Source organism: Aricia agestis, chromosome 12 (assembly GCF_905147365.1).
Source record: "Aricia agestis chromosome 12, ilAriAges1.1, whole genome shotgun sequence".
NCBI lineage: Eukaryota > Metazoa > Arthropoda > Insecta > Lepidoptera > Lycaenidae > Aricia > Aricia agestis.
In genome coordinates, this window is record NC_056417.1 from 16,178,252 (window position 1) to 16,201,148 (window position 22,897).

The window sequence follows — 22,897 nt, forward strand, 5'->3', positions numbered from 1 at the left end:
TTTGCCCGCTTATTTCATAAAAAACTTAATATAAAAAATACTCACTGTCATTCGCGTTCCCCGAGGCGGGCTCCAGCGTCCATATCTGTTTCTTCTTGAGGCTGGTGCCGTTGGCGTTGATCTTGAAGCCGAAGGTCTCGGCGGTGAGGTACCGGTAGCGGGAGTTGATGAGGCCGATGGTCCACCAGCCGCGCTGCTGGTTCTGTGTGATGATGTCCCCCGCGCCGTTCGTGTCGCCGTTGCTGTGACCGTTTAAGCCGTTCATGGTTGCCTGAAAGAGAGGAAAATTGGATTAGTATTACGGCCAGATTCTTCTGAAGCGATTCGTCAAACGTATTTCGATATAATATGGCTCATTCGGACAAACACGATTTCCTCAGACAGGAGATATAGTTAAAGACGACTCCTTCTGTAGGTGTTAAATTTTTAAAGTGAGGTCCATCGTCTTTGATGGATTGTTATCCTATTTTTAAACAGCACTTTTATATTAGCTTGATTTTTTTACAACAGCCTAGTTCCCCCTACATTTGAAAGAGACATGAATCTCCACAGTCTACTGTCCGTATAACACGGTAAATATTTTTGTTGAAGTTTGGTTTTGTACAACTCATGATATCCTGTGGTTTGGTGGTGTACGCAGCAAGTACTTTCCAGATTAATATAGTATCATGGCATATTACAATAATGAAGCGTTTAGACCTCAATAACATTATCGTAAACAGGAAAATTATCCAGGAAAGTTATTCCAGGAAAATATACTTACTATAGATCGTGGTTTAAGTATAATTCCATTGCAAATAATTGCCTCGTCATATTTTCTTCTTTAAATACTTTTTCGAAGACAGATTTATTAATTTTATAGGATTTAAAAGGATAGATCATAGAATGTATAGGATTTGAATTGCCTAAACTAAGTCTAAAGCATCACTTATGCTCGGTTTCTTGAACGTTTTCTTGGCAGAAGTTTATGTTTACCAGTGTTTCTTAATCAATAATCATCAATCAGAAAACCAGTTAATATTCTCCTGTCAGAAAACCGTAAAATCAAGTAAGGTATCTTGCCCACGTGGCCTGAAATTTTAGGCCTTAATTTAGACAGTAGACATGAACAATGAACATCTAGAGACAAAACAGAACTACACAGTAATTAAAGTTAATGTGCATCAGGAAATCAATATCGCAGTTAATGATGGTGCAAATGGGTGGTCGTGCGGCACTCGGCAGGCCAGCCGCCAGGGCCGATCACTCGGAACGGGGAGTCAATGACCGATACTCGACACCGGCTAAGTCACGGCTAAGCTAGTGCTTACACTCGCTTAGGTTACACAGCCTTAGCTTACAGCCTAGATTATGCTGTTACTTAGCTTTTGGTTGTGTTTACGTGCTTGGCCAGTGTACATTTGCAGTAAGTTTTGTGTCTAATTAGTAATTGCTAAAATACATACTTACAGTTTGTCTTGGTAGTACTTTAGATATGAATAGTAATCTTATTAAAAGTCTACTGAATAGAAAAGCCTGCAGTAACTCAGACAGGAAAATTGATGTCAAAAATAAAAGACGTATTATTAGAGGGAATTGAAGCAGTCTTTCTGAAAAGGGAGATATTTATACGTGGGAGATATTTATACGTGGGAGAGCCATGCTTCGGCACGAATGGGCCGGCTCGACCGGATAAATACCACGTTCTCACAGAAAACCGGCGTGAAACAGCGCTTGCGCTGTGTTTCGCCGAGTGAGTGAGTTTACCGGAGGCCCAATCCCCTAACCTCTACCCTATTCCCTTTCCTACCCTCAACTATTCCCTTCCCTTCCCTTCCCTACCCTCACCTATTACCCTATTCCCTCTTAAAAGGTCGGCAACGCACTTGCAGCTCTTCTGATGCTGCGAGTGTCCATGGGCGACGGAAGTCGCTTTCCATCAGGTGACCCGTTTGCTCGTTTGCCCCCTTATTTCATAAAAAAAAGGGTTCTGAGCTCGTCGTACTAACAATGAAAGTACATCCTCAAACCATAACTATTCAAGCAAGAGCCACATAATTATTGAACCATTCAAGAGTATCCCTCCAAGCGGGACCAAGTACAAAGGACCATAAAGTACTGAAGGACGAAACGTATTGCTAAAGTACGTTCAAAACTATTTTCCTTCTGACAGGGCCTTTAGGCTGGGCTGAAGACAGGACAATGACAGGCGTTGGCCGGACCAGCTCAACCGCGACGCATTGTTCATTGCCGAAATAGTCAGTTACGCAATTTGCAAAGTACTAGGTGGTACTAGCGAGTAGCGACTCCGACTTTGTTGGTTGTTGCTAAGTGCGGTTCATCACACCCATACTAATATTTTAATGCGAAAATGTGTCTGTCTGTTACCTCTTCACGCCTGAACCGATTTTGCTGAAACTTGGTATAGCCTAAGATGTTATACCTAATATGTATAATATTAGGTATAATATCTATCTTATACTTAATAAGATATAATATAATATCTTATAATAAGATACCTTGTGTCCCGGGAAAGAACATAGGATACTTTTTATCTCGAAAAAATCTACGGTTTCTACGCAATAAACAATTTTTGGAAATCTAGCATCTATATTAAGTATATCATAGCACTTTTAAGTTTTAGCTCCAAAAGGCCCAATCTATACATTTTTGTATGTCATGTATGATGTACCCAACCATTCAGAATTCAAATATGTACTTGAGCGGAAATATCAAAAACCTACAATATTTCATTATCACAAAACAGTTCGTTGAATCGACAAAATCTGCAAAATAGAATAGGAAATTTTTCTCTCTATCCGCAACAAGTTGTATCATTGTTCTTGTCGAAAGAAGAACCATATGAGAACCATCTAAGGTACTCCAGTCTTCGATCACTGATATACAAGATACACAGTCCCATACAAAACCTCTCGAAAATCTGTCGCCAAGTAAAAGTGTTTAAAAAAGTATACATTTATCTAAAATCAACCTTAATAATAGTTATTAAAGATCTTTTTATAAAACAATGTACAATGTGTGTTTACAAAGCAATAAATTTTTACGAACGACGCACGCTTCAAACTAAATTCAACCATCGTCCATATGTCTTAAAGTTTAAATTATTACAATTCCAAAAAATCACTTCAATAATTTTACGGCCGCACTTCGCCGCTGGAACAGGGTGAAGTAAAGTATGAGTGGAGTCGAACTGTTCAACATTTTTTGTTGATTGTAATAATTTTAATAGTTCATTTTTTAATTTTTCCAAAGTTTAATGTATAAAGTGTGGAGTAATTATTTTTACTTGTAATATTATGTTGTTCTAATATGTTTAATTTTATAGTTAACTAAAATATACTTGTATACATTGAATATAAATGCTTAGAACATACAAAGCTCGCTAAAGTCGGCTTGAAAAATTGTTCGCATCTTTGCCGTGCTATAACTGATATCCAATCTCCACATCTAACTGGATCTCGAGGAAACCTAAAAAAAATATATTCCTCAATAAAATAAATAATAATTAATAGCGACTCCACCAAATGGAACAGAAACACAGTGTATATAACCCGAACATTTCAAGTGGGCATGATAAACTACGATAAGTACCTTTAGTATGAGTATTCGCAATTAAAACTGTTTTTTGTTGATTTCTTAACGAAATACCAATATTTATAATACAATTGTATGAAATATATTAGGATAAAATTAATACTTACCGGAAATATGAAATTCCATCCTTTTTTTGCGTTTTAAACGTATGATTTTTACAATTGTTGAACGAGCACTGGGACATGTTTCCCAGCGGAGCGTTCGAGCACTACTAAATCGAAAGTCCACCAGAATGTTGCGTTTGGTGCTCTTTTAGTGAGGTCGTTTTTGGCCGCGGACTGTGAATCTTGTATATTAGTGATCGAAGACTCCAGTAAAAATGTCTATGATCAATAATTATTGTTTAACCAGTTGCGTTTTGTTTGCTCAGACATGGCCAGTATACAAATACAGTCTGGGCTGTAGACAATGGACACATCCATCAATATAAACAGCTGATAAATGAGCGGATGTTTACAGGACGGAGGACCAAAGAGATAATAGCTGCCTATGTGCAAATAAATGTAAATTATATGCAAATAAACATACATTTCTACTCCATGAAGTTCTATCTTCTGTTGTGTACAAAGAGAATATAATCACTACGTGGTATAAGAATAGTAACGTGGGGGCGCAGCGGTAAGACATTTTAATCTGGGTCTACGAAAAAAAAATTAATCATGCTAGAGCCTAGAGAAGAAGCCAATCTTGAATTTTTATTATTTTCTTGTTTAGATTAATTAGGTTCAAAAACTATTAAACTATTTTAATAAACTGCCAAATCCTGGTAAAGGTCTAATATGACAAAATAACCTTCTACCGTTATACAGCTTAATTTATATTTAACTTAATCTACTGGTATCTTAATTAAAATAGAGGTAGCCCCTGCTGTGATTGTAAATTTTAATCAGCAGTGTTCTCTTCTCAACATTCTTCGTCCGTTTACAGTTAGCGCCACCGAACGGTATTTAACTCATCGAAATTGATCTAACGAGTCGGACGGGTGACTGTGAGGTATAAAATGTGACAGTTAAACAGCTGTTATACTGCCGTTATAAGATGAGGCGTTTTGTAGAAAGTACGGAAAACATCCATCTAAATGTCTCGATTTACCGTCAAGATAACTATCTTGATGGGCGAATACCGTAGTATTTACATGAATTAGGTAGAAGCTGTTTAATAACGTATTATTTGAGTTTAGGCCAGTATAAGGCTTTAGAGTACCAGACCTAGAAATGGCCCTCACATAAATTCTGTTACTCCATAAATTCTATTTGACTGTATCCATTAAAGTTTTTGAACCGTTCAAAGATTCAACGATTCAAAGACTTTATTAGCATCCAAGTATACAATATACAAACTCAGCACCTTGTACTACAGGTTCCATTTGATTGCATTATTTCTTTATGAAAAGTCGTATTGCCTTTAGCCAGTATCCTTTCTTTGTTTCTCTTATAACATAATTTGTACCAAAGAGTTTAAATTCACACATTCTTAATTAGATTTGATTCTCGTCTTCGCATGGGTCCGAAAATGTCTGTAACATGTGGTAGAGGCATGCAAGGTTGTTGCCCGTCTCCCGGCTTGCCAAATTTTGCTGCAATGCGTCTGTCTGGCGTTTGTTTACTTTCGATTTATAAGTTCAGGAATTTATGGTCGTGTATTTCGGGATGTTTCACTGAACTCTCGTTTTTAAAGTTATCTTTTAATCCAAAAGCAGATATATTGCAAGCTGTAGCCCATTATATTGATAGCGTGATGTAGGATTTTGGCGCTAGTTCACCACAAAGCTATCATCTAATCATCAAATGGCTTGTAGTTTTTATCTCAGATCCATCGTGTAAAAGATAGCTTTTGCGAACATATGCAACGATATTATGTAGTTATCCAACGTAGTATCCAACGGATAGTTGTTTTTATTGCTCAGCTCTTCTAATAGGCTGTGCCATATTATTATCTTAATTGAAAAATATCTTCCTTTACTATTTCGTATAAAGTATTTATTTATTTATCTCTATATCTTTTTATTTATTACTCTTTTAAACGGATAGCCGACACGACTAATGATCAAGTGCTATCAAGAGCGACATTTAACACGGCCATTAGACGCATGACATAAGTCAATTCAGCGGCAGTGTCCACTTGAAACACTTGAATGTCCTATTCAAACTTGACAACATTTTGTTTGGAATCGAACCCACGACCTCGCTCTAAGCCGCTGGTCCACGGCGGCATGTCAGGGCATCGACCTTAAGCTCGTTTGATAAGCTCACTATTTATAGCCTATCAATACCGCTTCTGTGCCGTATACGGATAACTATCTTGTCACTCACATTGCTGTTTCCACCGCCGCCCCGTCACGGGAACGTCGCCGTCAAATATTTAAATAAAACGCCACTTTATGATCTAGGTCAAGAGTCACCAAATGGCGGACCGCCGACCCATTGTGTGCGGACCAAGCGTGTTCGAAGACGATCTTCGTTCATCTTAGGACTTCAACATATTATTCAGGATTTAATGTCAATATCTATAGCTTGCACCAATATTTCACTCTAAACTTCAGAGAGATAATTAGCTACAAAAATGGTTACTTTTCTCATTGATATCAAAAAATACCTTCGTAATTTCCGTAATTACCTTTGTTTAATTTTTTTTAAATAAAATCTGTGGACCGCGACGGTCTTTTCATGTCTTAAAACGGACCCCGACCGAAACTAATTGGTGACCCCTGATCTAGGTTATAAGTAGCTGTTTCTTTTTCTACCGACATTATTGGTCTTAACCCCAGAGCCAGCAATAGCCAGACTTTTGTCATTTTATAAAAGCTGAAAGTTTGCCTGTATATTATTACCCCTATAGAGGTTAGAAGTTAGAACGACCAACAACTATGGAGTTTCGGTCGCGGGATTAGGAGTCTGTAATCTGTCGCTGGCTCTTATGTTATCTAGCGAGAGCGACCCATACTCTGCTTTGCAGTGACGTAGAGCAAAATGAAACCTATAGCCTAAGTCATAAAGTAGCATTTAATTTGAATTTTTGTCGGTGACGTCCCTGGTGAAGGCAGTGGACAAACGATCTGAGTAGAATCCGAGGCCCGTGGTAATAGAATATTTAGTCTGTCATCTCGGACTCGAGTATTTTTATTATCTCCTTACATCAAGTGAAAGGTATGGTCTTCTTTTTTTGCAGTCTTCTACGGCCATCATAGTTTTTGCTTCTAATTTGAAGAAAAAACGTACTTTTTTATGTAACCATCAGCAAAGAGATTTATGACTTATGTGTTTCAGATACTATGTTTTATTTTCTTTGAATTCTTTGAAATCTAGCATGGCGAAACTTAGCAATGAAACGTCGCTAGATTCGTAATATTTAAGAGACGACGGACATTCTTGTAGACTAGATAGTTAAGTTCATTGAACTTTGCACTTGCGAACATAATAAGCAACATATTTTCTTATCCCATATTGTATTCTTTTTGCCATGAAGTAAAGACATTATACGATATGATCAGCAACTGGTTTGTAAGTTGTAACAAGCTGAAGAACTCGCAATAATTGATATCAAGAATTTTAGCGCCCCATAATAGTTCTTTTTTTTCGCACATTGCTGAGATGAAATTGCTTTATTTTGTCACTATTTATCCGAGACGTGACACTTTTACAATGTTTTGTCCTCGTCTGTCAAGTCATTTTTCGAACGTATCATATAAAAACAAACACTATATTATAACTAAAATCTCTATGTCAAAGTGATCTTTTTTAGGGTGCCGTACCCAAAGGGTAAAAACTAAAAACGGGACCCTATTACGAAGACTTCGTGGTTTTTTATTAGCAAGTAAAGGGGCTAAAGATAATATGTCAAGTACGACCCCAAACGCATATATTTATAAAATAAATCTTATCAATGCGTCTAAAATCTAAAGAAAACCGGCGTGAAACAGCGCTTGCGCTGTGTTTCGCCGAAACTGAGTGAGTTTACCGGAGGCCAAATCCCCTACCCTCCCTTATTCCGTTCCCTTTCCATCCCTACCTTCCCCTATTACCCTATTCCCTCTTAAAAGGCCGGCAACGCGCCTGCAGCTCTGCTGATGCTGCGAGTGTCCATGGGCGACGGAAGTTGCTTTCCATCAGGTGACCCGTTTGCTCGTTTGCCCCCTTATTTCATAAAAAAAAAGAAAAAAAAAAGAATAAACATGACGAAAGATGAACCTCGTATCTGTGAGATGTTATATCACAGATACGACGAGCTTGAATGGTCTTTCGTTGTCGAACTTTTAAAATCATTCTGGTCAATATATATGGTTCATCCATATTGCATACTGATATTATAAATGCGAAAGTGTGTCTGTCTGTCTGTCTGTCTGTTACCTCTTCACGCCTTAACGGCTGAACCAATTGGGCTGAAATTTGGTACAGAGATACTTTGAGTTGATTAAATAATTTTTGTATCAGATATTGACGATATTGTCCAAGCCTCAAAAACCACCAGCAGCCGAACTGTACTCGGGAAGTAATGCAAACAATAATAAAGTTTTAATTAATGCGTGTACCCGAGGGTCGGTCCTCTAACCTCTTGTGTCCCTCGGGCCTCGCGATTGAGGGCATCCGAGGGTTACGAAGGTAAAGGGCCATCCATTAGTATTGAGCTTTTAATTTCACTGGAGTTTTTAATTACATTACAGGCTTACATTATAGATACCATACATACTAATATTATAAATGCGAAAGTATTTATGTCTGGCTGTTACCTCTTCACGCCCAAACCGCTGAACCAATTTTGCAGAATTTTTGTATGGAGATACTTTGAGTCCCGGGAAAGGACATATGATACTTTTTATCCCGGAAAAATGTAAAGTTCCCGCGAGACAAAGACTTTTGGCGCAACGGAGTTGCGGGCGTTTTCTAGTTAAAAATACAACCAAATAGGAAAGTTTGTCTGTTTGTTACCTCTTTATGCTTGAACAATTTTGGTAAAAAATTGTAAATGCTTTAGGATGCCGGAGTACCGTGTGGATAGTCTTTGTCTGTGACTCAAATTGCTGAGTAGGACTTAGCAGTATTATTTTCCTACATAGCTATTTTAGTATTATCTGCTGTAGCCTGTATATTTAACGGATGGCCTTATAGCCGTCATAATATATTATGTTCTTATGTATTGCGATTTGCGTGTCACATGCGAAGCCCGGAAGATAGGTGCTTCAACTATTATTATGATAAGCACATACTTGGTGGGTTATTAATTCTGGATAATGGGTGTAACGCACTCAGAGACATTTAATGATTACTTAAGGAGTTAATTAGGATAAAGATGTTTGTCATGTCCATATCTTATTTATCAAGGGAGTTGTATAGATCGATAGAAGTCTATTGAATGGATGAATGATTGATGTTTAAGGTCAATAACCAATTTTGCTCATTATGGAGATACTTTGATTCCCGGGAAGGACATAGGATACTTTTGATACCGGAGAATAGGGCGCAACGGAGTTTGCGGGTGTCATCTGGAATATTAATAGTTATCTATACTGATATTATAAATGCGAAAGTATCTCTGTCTGTCTGTCCGACCTACGAAAACTACCGAACCGATTGTAATGAAATTTTGTATACAGATAGTCTAAAGCCTGAGAAAGGACATAGGCTACTTTTTTACTGGAAAAAAGGGTTGTCAGGGGGTGAAAATACGAAAATTTGTTCAAATAAAGTTAGTTTCAAAAATTCATACTAGATGGCGCCGTGCGTCTCTTACATCGCGCTAACGCTTGCCCATTATCTTTCTATAAGAGGTGGTATCATCGTACATTGCATTTTCGATTTTTTTCGATTGTTATTTCTATTTACGTTATATAATAAGTCAGTACTTTATATTATATACAGTGACGTAACCTGAAACCTATCAATGATAAATAGTTTATGGGTAAAGTTGTGTAATTGGGGGGCTAAATAAGCATTAATATTTGGCATAATATATAGTTTCATTTTAAAAAATTAAATATTATGTGCACACTGCACAGCTGTTTTGATTTAAGGGGTGCCAGGTTTTTTTTTATAAAAGCTTTTAACACCAATTTTGTTGACATCGCGCGCTATAAACTGAAGTCCACGCGGACGAAGTCGCGGGCAACAGCTAGTAACTTATATAGCTAGCCTACGAATAATAAAATATAGTTTTTTTATTATTCGTAATTCCTAGCTTTATTTTTGACGTTTTTTATGACTAGAATCACCAACAAACATTGTTCAAAAGAATAAGCAATTAAAGCTAAATATTATTATAAACTTTATAATAATTGTTTATCATTAAGTACCTACTTTACAATATAAAGTAGGTACTTAATGATAAAGAAGCTTTATAAACCGTTTAATTTAGAACGGTAAACCGGTCCAAACAGAACTGCTGGCGAAATATCAAACGGTGCTGGGAGCTGGCCCGCGAGACAATGAGTTATGTTATGTGAGAGCAATCTAATATGGCTGTGGATGGATGATGGATTTTCTCATGAATTTGTGAAAGGTTAGGTACTTACTGAGTAACCGAAAAATGTCAATATAACCAGCCGAATATAATAATATGATGTAGAACCTCTTAAGTTTTTGGAAGGAGGTTAAAAATATAATTTTTGGATCAATCCGTTCTTACGAAAATAACTATAATAGGTACAAACAATTTTTTAAAAAATCAACGAAATAAGATAACATAGAAAACAAATTATCATAATATAAGAATCTGGTATCTAGAATCTAGATAATCAGATAAATCTGATAGAAATCATACGAAGCCCGAAGGGGACAAAGTTGAAAGTAGTAAGAACTGAGATACTTTAAGAACAAATTATTCTGATATCATATCAATGAGAGGTATCACCTCGAAAGAGACAGAAGATGTAGTGATAATGGACAGTAACAGTACCACAACACCCCGGTCGCGTGCGCGGAGGTCACCGACCTCGGACCCTCCACCTGAGCAGGGTCACCTGCGTGAACACGAACAGAATTTACTTTTGCACAAAATATTTAGCAACATCTCGGCTATGTCACTTGTTTGCGAATTAAGCCACCGAATTTTATAACTGTCCCTTTAGACAAGTGCTCTAGTTGCATTACCTGAAGCTATTAGAAGATAATTATTGCAGTGATACTTCAATAATTATCTTCTAATAGTGGTCTTATACCACCTTTTACGTTGAAAAGTGGCTTGGAAAGCAACAACATACATTGGTTATTCCTATAGCCTGTCAAGAAAGTGAAGAAATTAAAAAGTGGTAACATCGTAGTGTCATCCCTTTCAAATCAATCTAAGAAAAAATGGATGACACTACGATGTTGCCACTTCTTAATTTCTTCACTTTCTTGACAGACTATAATATCTTATTCGTCGTTTCCTACTAAGGCAGTAAGGATTTTTTTTAATCTTTGTATTTTGTAGATTGACTACTTAACCCCAGTATAGGCAATCTGGAATCTGGATTCTGGATGTGTAAATGTAACAGATTGTATATCTCCGAACCGGTTTGCGAATCGCAGATCACATGTCGACATGTTTATGTTGGAGTTCATGCACTTTTGTTACTGCTGAGTTATGAATTATGATGCATTGTCTTAGCGGACAATTAAAAATTGATTAAGTAATCATATTATTAAGATAAATGATGTATGGAAGATGTACCTTATGAAGGTCTTATTAGGAATAATCACACATGATTACTAATTTTAATGCTATTAAAACCTATGTAACATGTGACTTATGTGTCATGGATAAAATCTAGTTTTTAACTTCAGTTAATTATTTTAGTTTATTACATAGAAAATAGAGAATTAAATTACAATTCAGATGTATTCTTTAAGTTTAATTTGGTAAATCTCGACAAAGTCCAATTTTATTGTGATTACTGATTAGACTCCATTTGGAAGTAAATCACATGCCATATTTGGTCAGCGATCATTGTCCATATTTGGTAGATCGCGATTCGCGAGAGGCCCGTGCCGTGCGGATGCACACCAGCGCAGACAGTTACAACAAGCTAATTAAGATTTAACATCCACTGATAACTGTGCATGCCTTTCCAAATCTGCGCTAAGACAATCTCTGTTTCATAGCCTAGATAGTAGATAGTGAAGATACTTAAACAATAAGCTCAGTGGATCTTTTTATTAGTCGAGTCAAAATTAGTAAATCAGAGCAACTGCAATACTGGCCATTACTGGATCTTTTTATTAGTAAGTCATAAGTGGATCTTTTGTTCAGTAGTGATCTAAACATGGATGTTTAGAGTATTAGGGGAACTGCAATAAGCAGCCTCCAATATTATAAGGAGAAAAAGATTTAAGGAGGATGGGCATGAGAACATTGTTTGATAAAAGAAGATCCACGCAAAAATTATCGTCCATGGACACAATAAAAGTAAGGAGTTGAAAACTTAGTCTGAACTTTTTTCAAAAAGCTTAAAAGCTTTGAAGGTCATAAAGATCCGGAAATACCACAGGCGTATCTCAATAGTAAGTAAGTATTTATTATTAGGAAGAATTATATTTAAGTACACAAACTGAAATATAATACATTGTAAAGCTCCTATTGGAAAATAAACTCATCTCATAAATTCCCAAACCACATTCTAATGTAAAAACAAGAATTAATGGGACTTTAACTAGTCGAAGATGGTAATCTCTACATGAGCCATCTGCCGCTTGTTGCTAGCCTGATAAGTCATGTTTATGTATAATTAATTTAATAGTAATTAATAAATTAGTATTAAACATCAATCAATTAAGTAATTAAAAGTTTATAGAATTAAGGATAAACAAGTTAACATCGCCGGATGAGAAGCAATTAACGCAAAACACGCAAAAACAGGTGTCACAAAATTCACAAACGTTTGACGAACTTTCAAAAAACTCATGACGAAATTCCTTTGAGCTAAGTATCTCAAAAAATAGTAAACAATATAGTAGTAAGTAGAAATTTCAGCCCACTAATGAAGTAGGAACTATTAAAAAAACAATTTAAGGTATAAGTACATTAGTATTATGATATTATGTATTTTACACAAAATTAAAAAAATGTTAACCCTCTGTACGCTAGCGTAGTTATTTAAATCCCGGCAAGTCTCGCCAGCGGTCGTTTTGCTCGTGGCTGGATTCCGCGCGTGTCACCGACGGCCGGCGCTGGACGCTGGATAAATAGTCGGCATTTAGTCCAGCTATGCCAACATCGTGGACATTCTAGATTACTAGTGCTAGATATTGTATAATTCGTCTAATAGTAAAGTAACAACTCGAGACTATGGGATAAAGCTATTATGAAGAACTAGTGACTGCCTAAAAAGCAATTTGCAGAGAAGTTGATTCCTAGGCAGAATAGGGAAAAACGTAGTTTGGGCGCATTAAGTCAAACCCAACCGACAGATCACAATTAAGGTGACGCCGCGTTAAAGTAAAAAATCGTTTTGGATATGTTTTATATCGCTTGTTTTCTACCCGGCCGGCCTATGACAGAAAACAAGAAATGGAACAGCAAGAAATGGAAAGGACGTAAGCGACAAAATGGTTTTGTCGCGTAATTTAAAAACCATTAAATATATTTCATATAAGCCATGGCCAAAATAGTGTATGCTTGAACTAAACTAATATTATGTACAAATTTTGGAAGCTTAAATCACTCTCCTCTGTTGACAAAATTAGAATCCCTGTTTTTATAGAGGTATTTTTGATTAATTATTCTGTGTTATAAAAGTTGACCAATCGTGTTATGCTGTGGGTAATTCAAAGATAAAGACATGATGAATACTGACAATGAACTTTAATTTCTTAGCTTTAGTCATTGTTGAGAAAAATCGATATCGCTGCAGCCAAATTATCATGGCGTCATTAACATTGAATTGACATGATCCGAGTTCCGACCAAAATTTCACGTTGGCTTGTCAACTGCCTAGGAATCAATTTCCACGGATTTTTATTTGGAAAAATGTACATCTTGAAAATTTAACCAGTTTGTCTCGGTAAGTATAATATTATGCTCTACGCTGGAAATATTCTTCATCAATCTACAAAATAAAAAACTAGAGATACTTATATTATTTTGTTTTAAACAAAAAGTCATAAGATTATAAACAAGATCAATAGTACATCCGTTCTGGAATTTTTAATACTGTTAGTCGAAATTTAAAATCCGCTTCAAAACCAATGAGTGAGTCATGACTCATGTTCGCTATGCAGCTGCACGCGAATGGATTTAAAAAGAAAGTCAACGCTCCCGCGGCGGCGCGCCCGTGACCTTGACACCCGCTATTTAAATCCCAGTTCAAAAATGGAATCTTTATTTTTTTTATTGAAAAACAGAACATAAGCGACACGTTTAATCAATAACTTGTTTTTAAAATTAAACATAATAATCGACACTAGACAGTCGACACCATAAAAATTAATTAGACACCTGTCAATTTTGATGATGATTTCCAGTTCGTGCTTTCTTCAAAGTTCTTTCAAAAGATTTTAATAATAAAATAAGTTTAAAAGGCAATACCTAATTATATAAACTTGATAAGCCCAGTGTCAAGCAAAGAGGTATCAAGTACTTCCGATTTTAGTACGACGTGTTAAACCCAATATTAGGCACAATTAAATGAGTATTACATGAAAGCATTATTTCGTATGCAAGTTACGAACCAGTTATTGATTTAATTCATCATTGTTCCTCACTCGTACAGCCATGTCAGCACACTGCCTGAATCACAAGCAGTGCATTCAATAGGGAGGATGTGACTGTCCGTCGCCGACGGTAGAGATTAGGAATTACAATCGAGAAACCAGTTTCAAATAATATTTTGGACCTGAATGGACGTCTTTTTGCTCATACAGATGTGTAGGAAGTAGTTTTGATGATCATCAAAATGTAATTAAGAGTTAAGAGTTTAAGACACATGTGAGTGTTGAATGTAATTTTTTCCTGCCAGAAAAAATACATTAAAAAATAACGGCAGACGTATAAAATATGCTAAAACAGCATTAATGAGCATGACTTCAAAAGTCCTAAGTGCAATCTGGCTAATTGCTGTTAGCAGTAGCTTCGCTAGTTACTCGACTTTTAAATTTTCTGTTTTAATTTAAAACGAGACATTTCAAAGAACTGGAAGCTTTTGAGTAATGTAAATTAATAATGGACTTTAATTTCGGCAAGTTCTTTAAATTAGAAATAAAGGCCAAAATGGCACTGATATCTTTAATTTAGTCGCTGGTAGCGAGTGACATGTGTAATGTGTTTGCAGTCAGAAGTGACATGACATGATGTATGATGTAGGTAGTGCGACAAGTAAATCTTTGTTAGATACAGTAACAAATGATTATTCACAATTGAGTATTGACAAAAGATTTGGAAGGACTCGAGGGAAGGAATAATTTTGCAGATGTAATGGAAAAGTAAAACAAAAAAGTTTTTAAACAGTTGTGAGTTGTGACGGAATTTATTGAAACCACAGACAGAACACACAGATAGACAACACTTGTGTAAATAAATAAACAGTAAACAGCTGTTTCTGTATAACGACAAGTCAACATTTAAAACCATAATTAACGAAATTAAGACAAATAGCAATTTTATCACTCAAATAGTAATCTTTTCATCTTTTGAACTACTTTCCAATGTTATGTTTTCTAATTTCTATTATGTTATTGTGTGACAGTAGGCTGTTCAGAGCACCATTAGAAGATATTACACACTTTCACAGTGTTGCATGCAAAACATCAATACGGAGTACGGACCGTGATAAAATTGCTAGGAGCAAATACGAGATATTTTTATCGCAAACGGGTTATATGGAGGTTGTTAAACCCGGCATAGAAAAATATAACGCGGAGCCACGGGCCACTGGACAATGGAACGTTAACGCCTTATACGACAAAAAATACTGAATCTGCCATCGATTACATATTTATTATGGTTATTATATAAAAATGTGAAAAAGGCTTTACTTTATTAGACAGAATAGACAAACCAAGCAAAAACTTAAGTCATTAAAAGGTGAGGGATGATTGTTTATGCAAACGCCGCCGGCCCACTAAACTGACTAATGCCACTCAAAAAACTAATACGCGTGCTATCTTGTCACCTGATAAACGATAACCAATAAATCGTGATAAGTATCTGCCGAAAATGCCGGTGCTATCGGCGGGAGGCAGCTTTAAATGTTGATGATACAACAGAATTAACAGCTAATTAGCATGCAAAGCTGGTGAAATATATGTAAAATACGTAGAAAGCAATTTTATAAGATTCAAATTTTTTTAATTTGGAACATCGGCGACCATGACCGTTGCGGTTGTTGCGTTCCGGTACACGCTACACAATAATTAAAACCACTAATTTAAATAATTGTAAAGAGCTGCGCTTTGTTTGGCAATTTTTTACAAATTCACTAATCACAAATTTTAAATTAAGAATTAAGATTTGCGATTGGACGAGGGAAGCAATATAAAAGGTGTAGATTCAAATACAGGTACAACCATAATATTTAAAAGGAAACTGTAATAAATTCTAAAGCTGAAAGTTTTAAGTAAGTACGTATTTATTATTCGTAGATTACAGTTAATAGTTTTCTGACTAAACAGTGTGACAGGAAACGAATAAAAGTATTATTTCCTTCATAAAAATATATATTAACAAATCTAAATATTTTTAGGCAATAAATGTATGATGCCATTAAAGATATTTCCATTGACGAACGCCGGAAAAAGGAAAATACGATAAACAAATATTTAAACCGACTTTTAAAAAAGCTTTTGCATTTTATCTGTCAGCAGACGATTATGATGGAAACCTCAAGCCAGATAACGAATCGACAACGATGAAAGATAACGAAAATCGTACTAGCCAAACTAATGGAGTGTGGGCAACCCATTTGGTTGTTTATCGTAACGCTTGACATGGCTTGACCAAACAGTCGTAAACTTGACCCTGCCCGTGATCAGACTATTGATGGATGTTTAACATTGATGAATGATGACCATAAAAGTGGAGCTTAAAAGTTAAAACCAATAGTGCTGAAGGTCCACCATCTTTAGCTTGCTTTTTAAATAGATAATGAAGAGCAACCATTGCCTAAATAATTGGTTAAAAATTCGTTAGTTTTTTGGCAAATTCTCAAAAATGATGTAGTATCATTAGTATCAAGTATGATAGGTTCGGAAGTAAAATAAAATTCTTATGAATGACAATTTCCGCCATGATAAAGATCAAGTTAAATCTCGACCCAGCCAACTTATCGTAAACAGGTTCAGTATAATAGATAATGTTATTTTTTTTGGCTCAATCTCTTAAGCTTTTCCTTCAGTTCCTGTTTCAAGGTTGACTTTAGGTGTTCGGCAATTGGGTATCTATTAATTGATACTAATGTTTTTGCTCGCTTAATCTCTTGAGCCTTTTCATCATTTCCTGTTCCAATGTTGATTCAGGTCTTTGGCAATTCTGTAAATCTCGCTGCATCTAGGAAATTGCTCGGGTAAAGAGGCATTACAAATTGGTGGTTTCGATCACGTAGATTACACGGTCGTTCGCCTCCGGACTCCGGAGTCACGACAGTCGGACGTGATCCTACCTTCGGACGTTTTGCAGGAAGGTTCTCAGGAAAAGGTCGAAGCTCAAGACCCATCACCCAAGACGTTGCTGCTGCTACGGGGATTTTTCTAATTTTTATTTTTAATTTCTAAGGCTCGTTTCGCAAACGACAATGCCAGCCTTACAAATATCGAAATATAAAAAATCTTCATGATAATTATTAATGTAAAGTAAATCTGATCAGATTTTTGGTGTTGCTCTCTTATAATTAGAATTTCCACTGAAGTGCTGGTGTAGCTGCCTTCTTTCTTTTGTATTAATTATTTTCGAGTCTGTTTATCGTTTTTTATTAGCGATGACTAATATTTACTAGTTTGGATCTTATTCATGGTAAACAGTTAATTTTAATTCACTTGGTCTCTTCTTAGCAAATGTTCGTCTTATTCACGAGATTTGGATTTCTTTTTGCTTAATTTGATTCCTGGGAATGAGACCATTAAAGCCGCATACAGTTTAAACATTGCTTGCGCACTTAAAAACAAACGTTTTTAAGTGCGAAACAATAGGAATAAAAATGTTGTGCTTTGAAACAATGAGTCTGAAATCCGATTGTCCTTGTGGCAGGAGTGCGTTCACCCAAGCCACTGGCCAGGCTGGCTGCAGGCAGCAGGGCTTCTAAGCGCATTATAACTTATTGCCAGCTCGGTTATGAGTTATGACTTATGTAAATGCTTGTAAATATTCATCGCATTCATAGAAAATATTTTAACAGCTACTGCATACAGTACCCAAACCAAATAATTTTATGTGGTCTGAGTATTCAAAATTAAAAACCTTTTACCTTCTGTGGTTGCTACTAGCTTGAAATGAGAGTACAATAATTTTCTAGCCACTTTTATATGTAAAAGTGAATTATTAAAATAAAGAAAATTATTGTACTCTCATTTCAAGCTAGTAGCAACCACATAAGAAGGTAAAAGTTTTTAATTTTGAATACTCAGACCAAATAAAATTATTTGGTCTGAGTTTGAATAACAAAATATACGAGGGTAGATGTTGAAATTAGTAAAATATTACCTTGTACAAAAAATAAAAGGTGTTTTACTCCTTCACCCTTTTACGCCTTAATAATTTTATGTTTAGTAATCAAAATAAAATTCTGAAATGAATATTGAACTAATAGGTATAATGGAATCAGAAAACTTAAATCCAATACGCTTTCAGAAGTACTAAAGGTTGTTGCTCCTAGATATAATATCCCCAAATTGTATGTTATTGATTTTTGAAGTCCAAGAATAGATTTGAAGCCAGCCCTTCGCTTCGTTCGAAAACGAATTGTAGGTACAGACGTCGCGCGGGCGAGGGTGTACGTCGTGCGGTATACGCACAAGTAGACGTGCCCCGGACAATCGATTCGAGCTCCCCTGCCGGCGCCCGGCGCGTAACCCGGCTCGTGCCGTCGCCGCCTCGCGCCCGATCCCGTAAAACAGACAAAAACTCACCTCTTCTCACCTCGGTGAACACTCCAGAACAGAAACGCAGTCGCGTATATCGCGAGATGCACAGTTGCACAGGTATAAAAATTACAATCCGTTCGCGATCACACAAACTTACATTAACTTTACACTTTGTATCGGTTTCGAGCTGCTCGGTCGGAGCCGGTGAATTTGGCAATTTGAATTTCGAATCGAATACGTCTCCCGCACGAGCGTTCGCGGCGGACTGACCGGAGCGAGTATGGCGGCGCGGAGATGAGCTACCCGAATGCAGCTACGCAAGGACGGTCCGCGAGAGCCAATGAGCGAAAAGCTCTCTCCCGTCCGGCCAATGGTGTAAGCGTTCGGATGCGATATTTTGCGGTGAAAGTTTAATACCGTGCGTGCTGTAGTTTATTTTCGACGCAAATTAATGATTAAAATTAATTTCTCGGATTTAATTTTTGTGCTTATTTGGTCATAGAGTGCATCATTAAAATGAATGAGCAATGCTTTTTAGTCATTGTACTTTTACTAAACTAACTGTGTGTATAACTGTATAAAGGGTGTCAATCACAGAAATAAATCAAGATTGATTTATTTCTGTGCCCATCTTCCTCAAAAAATAGTCAAAGAGCCTGTGACATGTTTATTTTCTCATAATTATTTTCTTATTTAATAATGAATTAATATTTTACATAATTTATGTACAAGACCGTATTATTTTTTTACCCGACTGCCAGGAGGGTTATTTCAAGGATATCAGCTATTAATTATAATAATTATATACTGGAGGTCATAATATAATATATTATATAATATATTATCACGCTAAGACTAATACGACCAAAGAAACTCAGGAAAATGCGGGAAAAACGGGGAAAATATTTTTTATGGGAAAATGTACGGTTTCTGTAAAATTCCTAATTTACGCGGGCGAAGCCGCGCGGGACATCTAGTATGAACTAAAAAGTATTAAATAATTTTTCCTATCTAATAGTGCCTTTTTCCGAATTCGGCTAAACCTCAACTATTTCTGTACTCAATCTTCATAATTTTACAGTCGGTACCAGATAGCTGAATCTTTAGTTCTCTGACAGAATATTTGAAACTTTTGGAACTGGCACCTTCTTTCATACAACTTTCGTATTGGCGCATTCAATAATTGAATGCGTCAAAGAACGCAACGCCAACATTGTAATTTTTTTTCGTTCGGTTGGCCTGAACGAAACGGGGCACTATGGGAAAAAGACTTATAAAAATTTTGACGACAAAAAAGCTACCCCCTATGACCACCCCTATTTATTATACCAATCGATAGGGGGTGCCAAGGGTAACAAAAAATCTTAAATAAACTTTTCTCAAAAATCAACTCCTGTCGAATGACAGGCCGAAATGTGACCCTTGTTAGTATGGCGAAAATACTTCAACCCCTTAATATTATCTTAATCTTGGTAAATGTTTACAAACCTACCCCAATTTATTTGAACAACTATAACACCCATAAATAGGAGGTGTGGTCAAGTTCCAACCTAACCTAACCTACTTTTGGACTGTCTGGATTGTGTTTGTTTTTGTTTTGGCGGGGGGCAGGGCTGCGCCCCCCCCCCCCCCCCCTTCGGTATCCGTGGCTGAGTAGTTAAGTAAGACCCACTCATCACAGCCTTGAGATGCCTTAAAAATACTTCGTAAACATCAGAAAACAGATGATCTTATCTGAAGATTACGAAAATCTCAAATGCGAATTTCTTCTAAACGGAGAGTTTACTGGCGGTGGAAACGGTAAGTAGGAGTTTTTCTCACCCAAAACAATCCTCCTTAACCCATGTCACCAACATTTAATTGACGTAACCTACGTCCCTTTTACGAACCTTTAGGAACCCTAACCCTTCTTTAGGAAGTCAAATTTTACTAAGTATTTTCGCCATACTAACAAGGGTCACATTTCGGCCTGTCATTCGACAGGGGTTGATTTTTGAGAAAAGTTTATCTGAGCATTTTTGCTTCCCTTGGCGCCCCCTATCGATTGGTGTATTCAAAAGGGGTGGTTATAAGAGGTTGAATTTTTTCGTCCAAATCCTTAAGTATTTTCTCCGTACTAACGAGGGTCACATTTCGGCCTGTCTTTCGACAGGGGTTGATTTTTGAGAAAAGTTTATTTGAGCTTTTTTGCTCCCCTTGGTGCCCCCTATCGATTGGTATATTCAAAAAGGGTGGTTATAAGAGGTTAAAATTTTGACGAAAATTTTTTTGTCTTTTTTCCATAGTGCCACGTTTCCTTCAGTCCAACCCAAATGTGTGCCTCGCACTCTGGAGTAAAGGTTGAATTTGTTATTTATGTTCAATTTTGTGGTACTTGAAATATTATGTATTTTGAAACAACATTAAGTAAGTATATTTTTTTGTATTAAAATCGCTTTGAAATGTACCAAATAAATAAGGACATAACGTGATGACTGATGATATTTTATGGTGTTGTGTGTATATTGTATCCATATACAATGTGAGTGGTGACATTGGTGACCCTGACATGGTAGTGATGATGATGATGATGATGAATGTAATTTGCATAGTAGCATATGCTTTCAGTTCTTAAAACAACGCCTAAACCCCCAAACTTGTATCTATAAGGAATCCGGAGTTCTCTTAGTATCTTCGGAACCATAGTATACCTTGGTGCAAAATCTTGCGTTTTGGTAGCATATGCTTAGGATGCTTCTCATAAAACCAAAATCACCATAATATGTTTCGATATAAATTTTGAGGAGTTCCCTCGATTACTCATGGATCCCATCATCAGATCACCACTTTTGTGAAAATGGGTCCAAATTGGAGTGAAACCTAATATAACAAAACAAAAATTTTGAAAATCGGTTCACAAACGGCGGAGTAGTGGTCGAACATACAAAAATAAAAAAAATAAAAAAATATATATCCACAGCCGAATATATAACCTCCTCGTTTTTTGGAAGTCGGTTAAAAATACAGTTAAATTATTCAGTACATTGTAATTTAAAATACACCTAAAACAGAACCCACTCGCGTGCAGGTTTATCTAGATTTTTGGTAGTTTTTACCGCGTTTCATATGTTAGTGCTTTCTAAGATTTCGGTTTACAGTGTACCTATGTGGCTTAAAATATAAGCTGCTGTTAATGAAGACTAGCCGCGAAGTCTTGCACTGATTCCTCGTCGGAGATAACATCTGAAAGCATCAGTCCCGTACGCGGTGCCGGTGAAAACAATTTTATTTCAGTAATTAATGTGTTAATCACATGTTTACGTCGGTGCAGCGCCTTGACTTTCATTACCATCACTTTTGAATGATCAAGCTTAGTTAATAAATTCCAAGAGTTAGTGTCAAACTGATTAGATACTGCTACATTAAGTAAATGTTTGAATATTCAAAATGGTACAGTTGAGACTAATTAGGGATTATAGGGAAATTAGAAGAGATTAGGGGCTTAGAAACCATAATAGTCTAAACTCGAAGTGATTAAAGTTGAAAATGGCGAATAGTAGAGATACGGCTCTTAAATATAATATGTACGTGCGATAGCTCATTAGATTTGGAAAGACGTCTAGAAAAATGTATTGGAAGTGTGTATAAGTAACACACAAAAAATTGCAAAAGTTATAAACACATACAGGATTTAGCAGGCGCAACGACGATAAGCAAATCAGAACTTGTGGGTTTGTCATGGTAAGATTATCAATGTTAAAATGAACGTCACTAAAATTTTGTTTTATAGTATTTTATGCATTCCACACGCCTTGTAAGTTGTAAGTTGTAGATGACGATGTCGGTGTAAGTATGCGTGTCGTCGTGAGTAGTGTACGATCATAGCAACAGTGATGTATCTCATGCACCGCACCGCGCACGGAATTCGGAAAGCGGCGCGTTGCGTGCTCCTCAGCCCACCATTATCATAATTGATGAAAGCAGTCGTCTCCGCCTATCTAGTTTTGTGTAGTATAATCAAAACTGCAGAAAAATTAGATACGCGGGGTCAATAACCTGTAATTTGGGAAAAAACTTTTACATTTTGAAAGCTTCTGTCTTAAGGAACTAGTTAAGGTTTAAAACCTAGTTGCTTCTACAGTGTCACGCTGAAACTTAAAAAGGTACAAAACAGAAACAAATGTTGCTTTCAAGTTAGGACCATGCAGGGAGATGAGAGGTCATTGATCAACTGATAATATTATGTACAAATAGGCATATTGTAATAAGTCGATCCTGATTCCTGTGTGTGATGTCCAACCAAACATTTCGAACTTCCATCCAACTGACAAAAAAGAGAGTAT

The 22,897-nt window shown here is 36.4% G+C and overlaps 1 protein-coding gene across 3 annotated transcripts in view; it reads right to left on the minus strand.

The window, feature by feature from the left end:
* The window catches only part of LOC121732623 (protein singed), a 41,334-nt gene extending 22,471 nt beyond the window's left edge, over positions 1 to 18,863 (minus strand). Inside the window, exons 1-2 of one of the 3 annotated variants that reach the window (XM_042122574.1) lie at positions 18,631 to 18,863; positions 46 to 271 (exon numbers count right to left, since the gene is read on the minus strand). In XM_042122574.1, coding sequence (XP_041978508.1) covers positions 46 to 265 — 220 coding nt within the window. In that variant the 5' untranslated portion in view covers positions 266 to 271; positions 18,631 to 18,863. Of the gene's footprint in view, positions 1 to 45; positions 274 to 18,620 lie in introns of all 3 variants that reach the window. The other 2 variants (XM_042122573.1, XM_042122572.1) reach the window with 2 other exon arrangements.
* Between the last annotated feature and the right edge of the window lie 4,034 nt (positions 18,864 to 22,897).